This window comes from Trematomus bernacchii, unplaced genomic scaffold (genome assembly GCF_902827165.1).
Source record: "Trematomus bernacchii unplaced genomic scaffold, fTreBer1.1, whole genome shotgun sequence".
NCBI lineage: Eukaryota > Metazoa > Chordata > Actinopteri > Perciformes > Nototheniidae > Trematomus > Trematomus bernacchii.
Genome location: NW_022987477.1, coordinates 5,903,233 through 5,915,322, shown reverse-complemented (window position 1 = coordinate 5,915,322; position 12,090 = coordinate 5,903,233). Strand labels below are relative to the sequence as shown.

General features: G+C 38.9%; 1 protein-coding gene across 1 annotated transcript in view; it reads right to left on the bottom strand.

The window, feature by feature from the left end:
* Window positions 1-12,090, bottom strand: part of LOC117498181 (sodium channel protein type 4 subunit alpha-like) — a 141,850-nt gene that overhangs the window by 74,423 nt on the left and 55,337 nt on the right. The window contains exons 8-9 of the mRNA XM_034150267.1: window positions 10,761-11,003; window positions 5,061-5,124 (exon numbers count right to left, since the gene is read on the bottom strand). Of these exons, the coding sequence (XP_034006158.1) occupies window positions 5,061-5,124; window positions 10,761-11,003 (307 nt within the window). The remainder of the gene's footprint in view (window positions 1-5,060; window positions 5,125-10,760; window positions 11,004-12,090) is intronic.

The window sequence follows — 12,090 nt, the reverse complement described above, 5'->3', positions numbered from 1 at the left end:
AAGGATAAAGAAAGTATAGATATAACGTTTTGGTTCATTCGTTGCTCGTTATCTTTTTACCTTTAGGAATGATTTAGAATGGACTGTTTACAGGAGGGATTGTTCCAGGACAGAAACCTCTTTCAGGGTTTTTTGGACTCGTCTTCAAAAACAGGTGTGCTGCTTTTTTGTATTTCTGTTTATTTTTCAGGGAAATGTTGGCTGCGATAATTCAGTGACTGGAACACAATCATGCAAAAATGAAATGCAAATGAATAAAATGATTAAATGACAGCTACAAACTAGGACTAAAAGAGAGTTGAGTCATGATAAATAAACTGAGCTCTGGTGCTGTCCAAATAAATCAGGAGGATCTCTCTCCTGCCCTCCGGACCCTCGCTTCACTTCCTGTCAGCCCTACACAACTTCCTCCCGGTGACCTCACGGGTCACATGCTGCATGCCAACGAGCTTAACGAGAGCCCCTAACGACAGACACTAATTATCCTCCGCTAACGACGCCACCGTCGGCCGCTGTCAGCCAATGTCCTCGCCGTGTGGTTGGCATGTTGCAGGCATGTCAGCAGAATACTGACGGGTCACATGGCGCTCTGCAGTGCACGCACATATTTTATAGGTCACATCCATCCCTCCATACAGAGAAACATTCACTGAATATTAAAGTCATCCTGTCTGAAGATAGAGTTAATTAGAAGCATTAATGAAGAATGACTGAAGTATATTCAATCAGAGAGTTTCCACTCAGCAGGTTTTCTATCATTCAGTGAATTCCTTTCATTTGAGATCTGAAGTGACACAGATTATCTGCAGACTATCGTTCTGACTGTCAGCCAGAGGAAATTTGAAAAAAGGTGGAAGTGGACAACTACAGAAGGGAAGTGATACAGCGTGACACATTAGACAGATTTAGAACAAATGTTACATTTCAAATTTGGAGAAAAAAAAAACGAATACTCAATTTGTTCCTGAATCAATATCAGCAGTACATTTTGACTATCTTTAATGCAATGTGCGGAATATTCACAATACAATTAAACTGCTTTTGATAAAAAGATTCAGAAATGAATGCTTTATTTATCCCTGTAAATGCAGACTTTGACGAGATGTATTTTGGCCTTGAAAATAAAGCACAGATTGCTAAACATCCTAATTACAGCCCACTGTGGTTTAAGTACTTCACAGAAGATGATCAGTTATAGCCCTGCAGATGCACTCATCACCCTCACTTGGTTTTTCTGATCGCAGATGCTTGTTTGCTCAGTAACCCGGCCCAGAACATGGTGCAGAAAAAGCAGAAATACCTGCAGAGTTTTGTTATCTGATAAATAAAGTTCTGCCTGTCATTGTGCTGCTCTCTGCCGCTTCGTCTCCAGGCTGTGATTCCGTAAATCAACTTTCAGCAGACAGGAAGTTCAATCAAAACAGAAAATAACTGAAGAACTCACACCTACTGGTTTACAGTGTCCAGTGTTGGAACGACAATTCAGACATTTTACCAGAGAAATGTAGTTATACTTAGAAAAGTTTGTAGCTTCATTGGTAAAGTTGACATTCGAAAGCTTGGATATATACAAAAGAATTGTGTCTATTTTTTGTGTTTAAATTGTATTTGTGAACAGTTAAATAAGAAGGTAAATGTAATATTTTCAGAATTCACAACATTTTTTATCAAACTAAATATTTAGCTTCAAACAGAATCCTTAATTAAAAAACATATTTTTATCAATTTGTATCCATTTATCCAATGAACCCCCTTTTTTCCAAAGACTATTTACAGCCACTATATGGAACCTTTTTAAAAGGCATTCAAGATAATAAACTGTCTAACAAGTTTCCATTTTTAAAAAAAAAGAAAAATGAAAAGAGAGACGATGCTTGCCATGGATTTAATGGTCGCAAAACAGATCATGTTAATAAAAAGCCTGACAGTGTGTGTGCTGTTGCTGGTAGTGTGTGTGTCAGAGTGTGTTAGCTCAGTGACCTTTGCCCTACGGCCCTGGGAATCTGCATCATGCGTGAGGCGTGAGCAGCTTCAACACAGGAAGAAAACAACGCCGTGATCAACATCACTGTCATCCAGCCTCATCTTCCTCCCTCTCTTCCTCGCTCATCCTGCAGCAGCTTCTCCCTCTCTCTCCCTCTCTCGCTCTCTCTCTCTCAGCTGCTATCTTGTCGCTTTCAACACTTTTGACACACTTTGACTTACTGCAGACGGAGAGAAATCCCAGAAACAACATGACAAACTGATACTAACACAACACTGTGAAATACTCTACTAGCAGTAAAAGTATTGCATTAACTTAGTATAAAAGTATAACATATGATATCCTGTGGAAACATCAGGAAGATGCGTCCAGTTCTGACCCAGATTGCAACGCAGGTCCTGGACAAGGCCATCTCAAGCCCTGACTACTGCAACTCCTTCCTGGTCGGTCTACCTTAAAGTGCCATTAGACCTCTGCAGCTGATTCAGAATGCAGCAGCTCAACTGATTTTCAACTTACGTAAGTTCTCCCACACGACACCACTCATTGCTCCCGTCACTGGCTGACAATGGCTGCCCGAATGCGCTTCAAGTCACTGGTACTAGCCCACCACGTGTTTGCAATACTTCCTCTCAAACGGTGAAATGAGCTCCATTGACATCAGGACAGCAGAAAGTCTAAACATCTTACATTCAAAACTGAAAACCCACTTGTTTTAGCTTATACCTTGGCAATAAAACCCATAACCACCCCCCCCCCCCCCCCCCCCCCCCCCCCCCCCCCTCATTAGTGAAACTAATGTACCAGCACAGCAATGGCTTGGCTTGTTGTTCCGAGTTTGTATCTTTATGCTTTTTTGCACCGATTGCAAGTCGCTTTGAAAAAAAACGTCAGCTAAATGAAATGTGTTTTTTGTGGGGAATACCCATTGAATTCATCTTCTCCTCCTCCCCAATCTTCTTATTTATAGCTCTTTTTATTCCTCAATAATATGACCTTGTACTTTTTAATTACCTGCTTGTATCCCCTCTATCCCTTGTCGCCCTCTTTTTTCAACCATCATTTTTTTCCTTTTTACTTTCTTCTGTTTTCTTTAGTTTATTACCCTTTACATGTAGCTCAATGTCTTCTTTCCTTGCCTTCTTTTTCTATCCAAACATCTCTCCACAGAGACTGTAAGATTTTCAGTCTGTCTCTTCTCACCTTATTTCATTTGGTTTCATTTGTATTCATTTACCATTTCTCCTCTCCTCTCCTTGTTCCCTCTTGCTCTCCTTCTGTTTCTCTTCTCTTCCTTCTGTCTCTTCTTATACTCCTCTGTCCATCTCCTCTTTTCATTTATCTCTTCTTCATATTTTGCCCATCCTCCTTTCTGATTCACCTCCTTTGAACTTCCTCTTCTCCCTGTAGCATGTTTGCATCATGCAGACTTATCCGTTAGCATGCTAGTTATCCGTTAGCTTCTGTAGATGGGTTTGATATTCACGGTTTGAGGACAGTTTGTATTGGAATTGTGGAGATGACAACTTAACAGTAAGTAAAAAATGTGCAAAGGTGTTTCTTTCTCGCTTGCTTTAGCACCATTTTCAGCATCAGCGAGCAATAACAATCTAAATTCCCATTACTTCTCAGGACTACAGTACAACTCACGACCAACATCAAATCATACAACTTCAATATAATTGAATATACTTTTTTTTTAAAACAGCGTTCCATTAATAGGCTTTCATTTATTTTGTTTAAAAAAGTCTTGGCAGCTTTGATGCATATATATATATATATATATATACTGTGTTATATTCGTTTACATTTATATAAAAGATGTCAACCTGTAATTATCTCCTTAACTTTGACAGTCCTACTTTAATGTTTAAACTAATTGGAGTTGATATGACAAAACCTCACGTCCTATTTGTGAAATATAACATCAGAATGTGTGTCTTCTGTTTTGAAAAGCCATTCCTGTGTGAGTCAGTGTCAGCATCTGTAGATAGGTTTCACATGGCATGGCTAGCTAGCCCCGGGCTAACATGTTCGCCTGCTAAAGATTTCCGTTGGATGACTGTCTCGTTCTCATACAAAAACACACATACACAAACACTCACACAATTTGTTGTCAGTCAGTGTCTGTCAAGCTCTCTGCACAGATACTAGTGCTGTCTGACATGTCACACAACGTCTCAGACGATGGTAGCGGCAGGGATATGCAAACAGACGATGAGATACGTTCAGATTCATTTAGCCGCGGGATGCTCACCAAAACTAGAAAATGACCACATTTAAACTAGAGAAGAGACAGGAAGGGCTTCTACCTCTGAGGGAAAATATTGACTGAACCTGCTGTTTATTTGGTTTCTGCCTCACAGAAAGCCCAATCTGTTTCCATATTTACTCCATATGTATACCAGTGCCAAAAAAGTATGGGCGCATGCTCTCAGGTGCTGTAGAGTGCCCGGTTCTCTACCAGAGGCTGTAACTCAGGAGTCAAATTGTAAGAACAGAAGCAGGATGATATTACCAGTCGGCTAAATCTCCGGTAAGTCCAAATATGCAATTACACCAACCCTGTGTGAACCACAACACTCCTTAAGTTTCTTGTTGTTTCTCATATCTAAGAGATTCTCTTGTTACCCAGGGATACAGCATAATGCCATTGGAGACATAAATCAATTGACAACATTTCTTGCCACATTTCGTCCAGGAAAAGACATACGCTACTTTATCATCGATTTTACACAAAAAAAGCAACATAACTGAACATCATGCTGTATTAAAGAAGACTTGAATCTGGAGATTGAGACAATAAACCGATCATAATAAATAGAGTGAGAAGTAGGAACATTTTCTCATTCTTCTTTACAATAAACAAGAAGAGTCAAGAAACAACCACAAAAACATCTTACTTTTCACAATAATCCCGTTTCTTATTGATTGTCCTTTAAGTTTGACCTCCGGAGACCATAACAGCTCAAAACTGCGACACATTTCAACATCTGTCACTCAAGCATCCTTCAACCAGCCCCACCCACACCTCCTCCTTTGTGTGTTTTCAAAACTAAAGATGAAATGCACTCACCCTGCGTCGCTGCTGTTCCCACAGATTAAGGCATCCTTGGCTCCCTCCACTTTGTAGAAGTTGCCTGGAAAATAAATAAAAATCCACTTTAGTTTGACGTTCATGTGAACTTTTTTACTTCCTGAAAATAAAGTTGTACAAATAAATAAAATTCAATAATCACTTGTGTTTCAGATACATTCAGATGACCCTTCCTGTTCTTGTTTTTTTTAGATCAATACTCTCATGAATCTCAGTTTGTTTTGTCAGGATGGACATTACAGGAACCATCTCTGCCCGAGCATTTATTCAACACCACAAGTCATTTCAGAGAACATTAAAACACTCTGACTTCATTACAGGGAAGTACTAGTGCACACAAGTATCAGAAGCTTTTAATGCATGTCTGCAGGAAGAAAACACTTCTAGAGTTTATCGATATGGAACAACAAATCATTCTGATGCACCAAAATCAAATATACACCACGATGGACAATCTTTGACAAACAAGTCGACAGGCTGACATGCTGTGACTTTACTCGTCTGAAAAACTGTGAAAAACTTCACCTCAACTTTGTGAAATTTAACATCAGATTTTGTATCTTTCATATTGAAGCCTTTCCTGTGTGACTCAATGTTACATCATCTATAATCAGATGCAGCTTTTAAAACAAACTGACCTTACATTCTGCCGTGACATTTTCATCTATTTTCTGACAGAAACATTTAGGGTACTTATCTTTTATTCAACACAAAATTCAGACCAAATGCATTTAACTGCAGACATTATGAAAGACTACATAGCATTGCAATGGGAAAATATGAAAATGGGTGTCATGTTCTTATCACTAAATGAACAAAAGAGCGAAACTAAAGTTTAAACACTTAAAAAAAAAACCTCTGTATGTCACAGGGAACAAAGCATATTTTCTTTATTGATGCGGGGAACCTGCAAACTTTTCCCATGACGTAGGAGCTTCTAATGGCGCATTTCCACTACACGGTCGGCCTCGGCCACACTCGGTACGGCTCGGTACGGCTTGGCCGCGTTGGGCCTTAACAGGGCCGACTCACTTCATGCTGCGCTTCCATTACAGTTTAGGAACTGGGGTAGTTACTATAGTAACGCAGTGTAGGCGGAGCCGTGACGTCATCTTCAATGAGAACTCCAGAAAACACAACACAGCCGTTAGCTGTTAGCACTCAGAGCTCACAGCTCCTTATATATGTTCAGAAACTCGACAAAAGTTAAACAAGTACAAACCACAGACTGCCTGTGTCATGGTGAATACAGTCGCTGCTTTATTTATGTCTGTATAGGCCGTTGTTGTGAGTGTGGACGGTCGGAGCATATACTGCGTTAGCTTAGCCAATCTCCATCTAGAAAAACACGCATTTTAAAAGGTTTTTCGCCTGCCGTCTGTCTGCAGACTTGACAAAGCATTAATTCATGGTTTTTACTAACCGGTATCAGTATGTTGTTACTTCGGCATCATTTTGAAACGTGTATTACAATTAAATCACGGTCAAATATGTCCATCTTGTTGTAGTTCTAGCCCTCTTGCCAGCGCTCCTCTCTCTAGTTTAGCATACTCAGCCCGACTCAGCCCTGTTTGTTGGCCTCGATAGAACCACAATTTTGTCGGGCCAGAAAAGAGGTGAAAAAGTGGCCCCGGGCCGGGCCGGGCCGTAACTAGGCCTAGTGGAAGCGCAACCAAAAACGGGTACGGCACGACACGGCACGCTTAAAGCGAGCTCCGCGCTGTAGTGGAACTGCGGCATTATAAGCTCAATAGATCATGGACGGTTCCATTTTTAGGTGGGTTTCATTGTTTAGTTTTATATTAAAAGTATATCAAGTGATCCAGTGTTGAATATGTATTACTTTAATAATGAGTGGTTATATAACATTACAATAGGAACATTTTACAATGGATGTCATGTTGAATCACTAAAAGTACTCAGAAACCAATGCCTGTACAACTTCAGCTTGTCACGGATCAATTATTTGTTCAAAGTCTTTTATTGTGGCGGTGCACGTGCAGAGTTCACTCCTTTGACAAAGTAAACATGTTCTCTGGTGCTCGTGTTTGCCTCTGACCGCTGAAGGCACTTAAACTTTTCAGCAGCGCTGACATTCATTTGTTATCAAGTGCATCTGGGAGTCTGCAGCTAAAAACTTCTGAAGTGCTTTTGTTCAGTTGCTCAGAGTGAAGCTCTAAGATTAGTCACTGAGGCAGACAAAGCACATAGGAGCAGTCATTACCTGGAACTTCAGAAACTCCCCCGAATAGATGCATATTAGTCTGCGGACTGACATTTAATAAAGGTTTCTTTAAGCACAACCCCCGTTTGAGAAGATTTCACAGAGCTGCAGGGACAGGGAAATTGTCTCTGTAGGATATCAAGGGGGTGGGCTTCATTTTGATTTCTTTGCAAGGTAAATACACCTCCACTCATCCTCCCCCTGTGTATTTTCATCAGCAAGAGATGCATTTACATGATGAGAATCTGCAGGTACGAAATGGGAAATATACTGAGGCAGTTAGTCTGCTCTGCCAAGAAGGAAATATATTAATCACTTGTTAATATACAGTATTCTCACAATGTCTTGTTTCCATGGACAAAACATTTAAATCTTAGGATTTTGAGCTATTTTGATTCACTCAAATGTCTTCTTCCAGACTACTAGAAAGGAGAACATCCCAAATCTACATTTGAGTGCCTATTTACATGACCTTTTTCATCATTTCTCCTAAATTAAAAAAAAGATGTCGGGTATCTTTCCTTTTTAAACATTTTGGACAACCTGCAATTACTCATAATTATACACAATTCAGCAGGTAAAGACGCTATCATTGCCTTTTCACTCACTCAAAGACATTCTTTTAATTTATTCAGTAATATTTCAGAGGGAAACGGAGCCTAATATGTTCAGATTTCGGTCTTTTCCCTCATCAAACTGTCTTATTATTACTTATTGTAAAATGTATATTTTTTGTAACAACGGTTACATTTAGGGGGGAAAGAAGCCGATCCAATTCTATCCCAACTAAAACTGTTCATTTTATTACTTTATTTGAATTTATTTATCTGTTATTTTTTATAATTATAATAAAATTGTATTTATTGGTATTATATACAGTACTGTTTAAAGTAGATTTCTCGTTTAAACTGTTAATATCTCAGCTTAAGTGAAACTGGCTGTACATGTTCTGCGTCTCTGATATTCATTTATTGAACGTGCAGCTCCGGGGACGCTCTGACCAGACAGAGCAAACATTGCATGATGGGAAATGTTTAAGCATGGAGAACATCCACATTGATCTCCACTGTTTTCAGATCAGCCGAGCTTTAACGGCTCTCGGGTTTCACGGCAGCTTTTAGGGGTCGATATGGGAGCCTGCAGGGGACATTTGTTTGATGTGATGCACGGCAAAGCAAACTGGAAATGAATAAATAGAAGGTGCATTAGCAAAGGATTAACGAACCATTACTGTAAACTCAAAGTCGCCTTTATTTTATTTGAGGCGGTTTCACCCTTTAACAGAGGAGAAACACTGCTTCTGCGACACGTCATTACTTTAAATAATTACACATCTGTTTCTGGATAACGAGGGAGTGTGTTTGTCCCGGGGTGTGTTTTGAGCATGGCTTCTTTTCTGCTGTCTGACAGAAATAATTGGGGGGAAATATGGTTTGCTTATAGTCATAAAGGAGTTGTGTAAGTTCATTTGTCAAAAGGCTTCACAGGCTCCCCAGAAACAATCCCTTACCAGAGAAAGACACTAGGAAAGATGGAAGCCATGTTATTGGTAGAGGAAGGAGACAATATAGTTGTATTAATTACGCAGATGAATGGAAGAAGCTATCATTATAAAAACATCTGTCACAAGACTAGCGGACATACAGCAGCTGACAAGACGAGCAAAAAAGCAGCTGGATTTGTTTGATTCTAGTAATTGTGTTACTTCGTAGTGATTTTATTTCCTCTCTGTGGTCCTCATTAGAGGATCAGACAAAACAGAGAATAATGTGATGTGAAAGGAGAAAAAGATTTTAAGTTAAAAATGATACAAAAAGAAAATAAATATTACAGAAAAGAAAAAGGGCAAATGAAGAAGACATGGACTGACACCAGATATGTTCACAGAAATTAAAATGAAATACAAATAAACTGTGTCGATGAAGAAGTGGAAGCATGCATGTGTGCAGAGGTGGTTGAGCGTTGAGGTCACATGGAGAAAACACACTCAGGTTTCATCTGACAGCGTTAAGTGTTTCCCTAACCCTGACCTCGACCTCTGTGTGTGTGTATAGTACAGTATGTGCTTATATGTACTGTGAGTGTATAAGCATGTCCACATAACATATATTATGTTCCCTGGCCAAATGCCTGACATGTCCAATAGTGTATATACACCAGCTGACTTCATATGACCTCACACTCTCTCACGCACACAGTTTGTGTCTCTTGTAGTCACTTTGTCTCTTTGTCTCTTTGTCATCATTTTGAGTCTGTTTATAGTTGTGTTATAACTCTTTTTATGTATCCATGAGAACATTGTTCCACTCTAACTACAGATTTTCATCACAACAGCCTTTAAATAACTTTTCTAAAAGGCCTTCAGTTGTGTGTGTTTAAGCAACAATGACAAATTCATTAAGAAAACGTATGAATTCCAAAACCTAACACCCAAATCGGTAAGAAATGGAAAATGAAATCTATTCCACATCATCACCTGGAAATTAGCTATGGATTATAAAAAGCCAGGCTCAGCTTTTCACATCCAATTACATTTCTTAAATGTATCTTATAAAAAGCGACTATTGTCTACTTCTGCATTATAAAATGTGATGGCATATACTACATTCTGAATAAGTCCTCAGTCTCAGTGTCTATTATTAGTAACTTTGTGTCTCTTTGCAGTCATCTTGTGTCTCTTTGCGGTCATTTGCTACAATAGTCTCAGAAATGATTTCTTTAACCCTCTAACAACAGATATCCAGCACGACTGAGTTCAAATAGCCTTTTCTAAGACCAGTAGTTAAACCTTAAGTGTGCGTTTGAGCAACAATAACAAACCAAGTCTTTCAAATGTAGTCAGTCAGAAAGAAATAGTTTTCAAAATCTCACATCCAATTCTGCTGCTACAGTGAGGGTAACATTTTTAGTCAAGATATAGGCAATGCATTCTCAACCTTGAACTTTAAATCCCTGAGTTCACCAAAGCCAGGTTCAGCTTCACATTAACAGCTTTTATTGTTTTAATTGTAATTTATTGAGTGTCACCTCCTGGCTGCTTCCCTGTCTACTGCTGTATTGTTAGTACCACAGGTGATGCATACAAGAATGACTCTTTCTACTGTTCTAAGTTTAGAAATTCTGTTAAGGCCTACATTCAAAGAGAGTGTCAATGTTTCTGCGTTACTGCTTGCGACTAATCTTGAAACCATAATATGTTAAAGACAAATTAACGCAAATGAATCACATTGCCAAGTTTTACCCAAGGTAATGAAAATGATTTTCAAAATCTCATTTCCAATTCTGATACCAAGTGTGAACAAAGCCAGACTCTGCATCATCTTTACAACTTACTTTCTTAAATGCGTCTTACTACAAGTCACCATCTGGTTACTTTCCCTTCTACTGCTGCTTTATCAGTGCAAACAGCAATGCATGAACCCCATTACAGTAAGTATTCAGAGCTGTGTCCTCACCCTCATCGCTGATGAAGTCGTGCAGCGACGCCCAGGTCTTGTTGTTGCAGAGGAAGGAGGCGTTGGCGGACATGCTGTCGTTGAGGCAGTGTTCCGTGTTGCGGACACATTTCTGCCGCAGGTTCCCCATGAACAGCTGCAGGCCGATGAGGGCGAAGACGCTCAGGCAGAACACGGTGAGGATCATCACGTCCGCCAGCTTCTTCACCGACTGGATCAGAGCGCCCACGATCGTCTTCAGGCCTGCCGCCACCCAGAGGGCGCACATGAGGTCAAAGGTCAGGGAAATGTGGTGTGGATGTGATCACTTAACAAAAAAACATCTATAATTCAATTAAAGTTTAGTTTTAAATATAAGAATCTGGGTTTCAAGTCGGATTTCTTTAAAAATAATAGTTTACCCAAAAACAATATATAAATATAAAAAACCCTTTTATAGCATAAATACTTTTCTATTAATTAGTGTACAAAAACGACATTTTGCACACACAATAGAAAGCAGATAGAAATTAGAAAATGTATATTTTTTATTTGATAATAATTTAGTTCAAATTGTTCAATGAGACAAATGTATGGATAAAACCCACTTGGCCAATGCTGCGATTCTTTCGTTCAGAATATGTTTACATTTGGTCAGTTCTAATAATGCCATTTGAGAACATTATTTTAATTGTTTTTGGGTGAACTTCCTTGTCAAATTAGGTGATCAGAAATATGGCTGCCGCCTCAACTTTGATCCTAATCTAATATTACAGCCTTTTCTCAATATGCAACAGTAATTGTTAATTGAGTTATTGCAACAAACACACATTTTATAACTGTGTTTGAAAAGGATGTTTTCTCAGGTTTTTTTTTACAAGCTGCAAAGTAAGAAAGGTTATGGAGTCAAACCAAAGGGCAGCCATCTTTATGTACCAGAGAAATAAATCAACAATTGAATAAAAAAGAAAATATAACTCTGCTGTTGGTAGAAAATCTCTTCAACAAAAGTTTTATCATTTTAATGTGTAATATAAAGAAATATAAAGGTTTTCATCAAACAGCAGCTTTAAGTTTTTCATAAATGTCAACACCACCATGGGAATAAAGTAATCAACAGAATAAAGGAAAATGATCTCCCAGTTAACATTCATAAACAACACACACACAGGTGGTAAAAACAGCAGGAACACACACAGTGAGAACACAAAGGGTGCAGACAAGTTGACGTCGGCCAATTGTAACAAATAAAAGTTCCTTTTCAACTTTTTATAACTTGAGCTTTTTTCTGTTAAGTAAATTCATTAGAAACAGACCTTTAATTTGCATTATAATTGAACTTCTTAGCGTC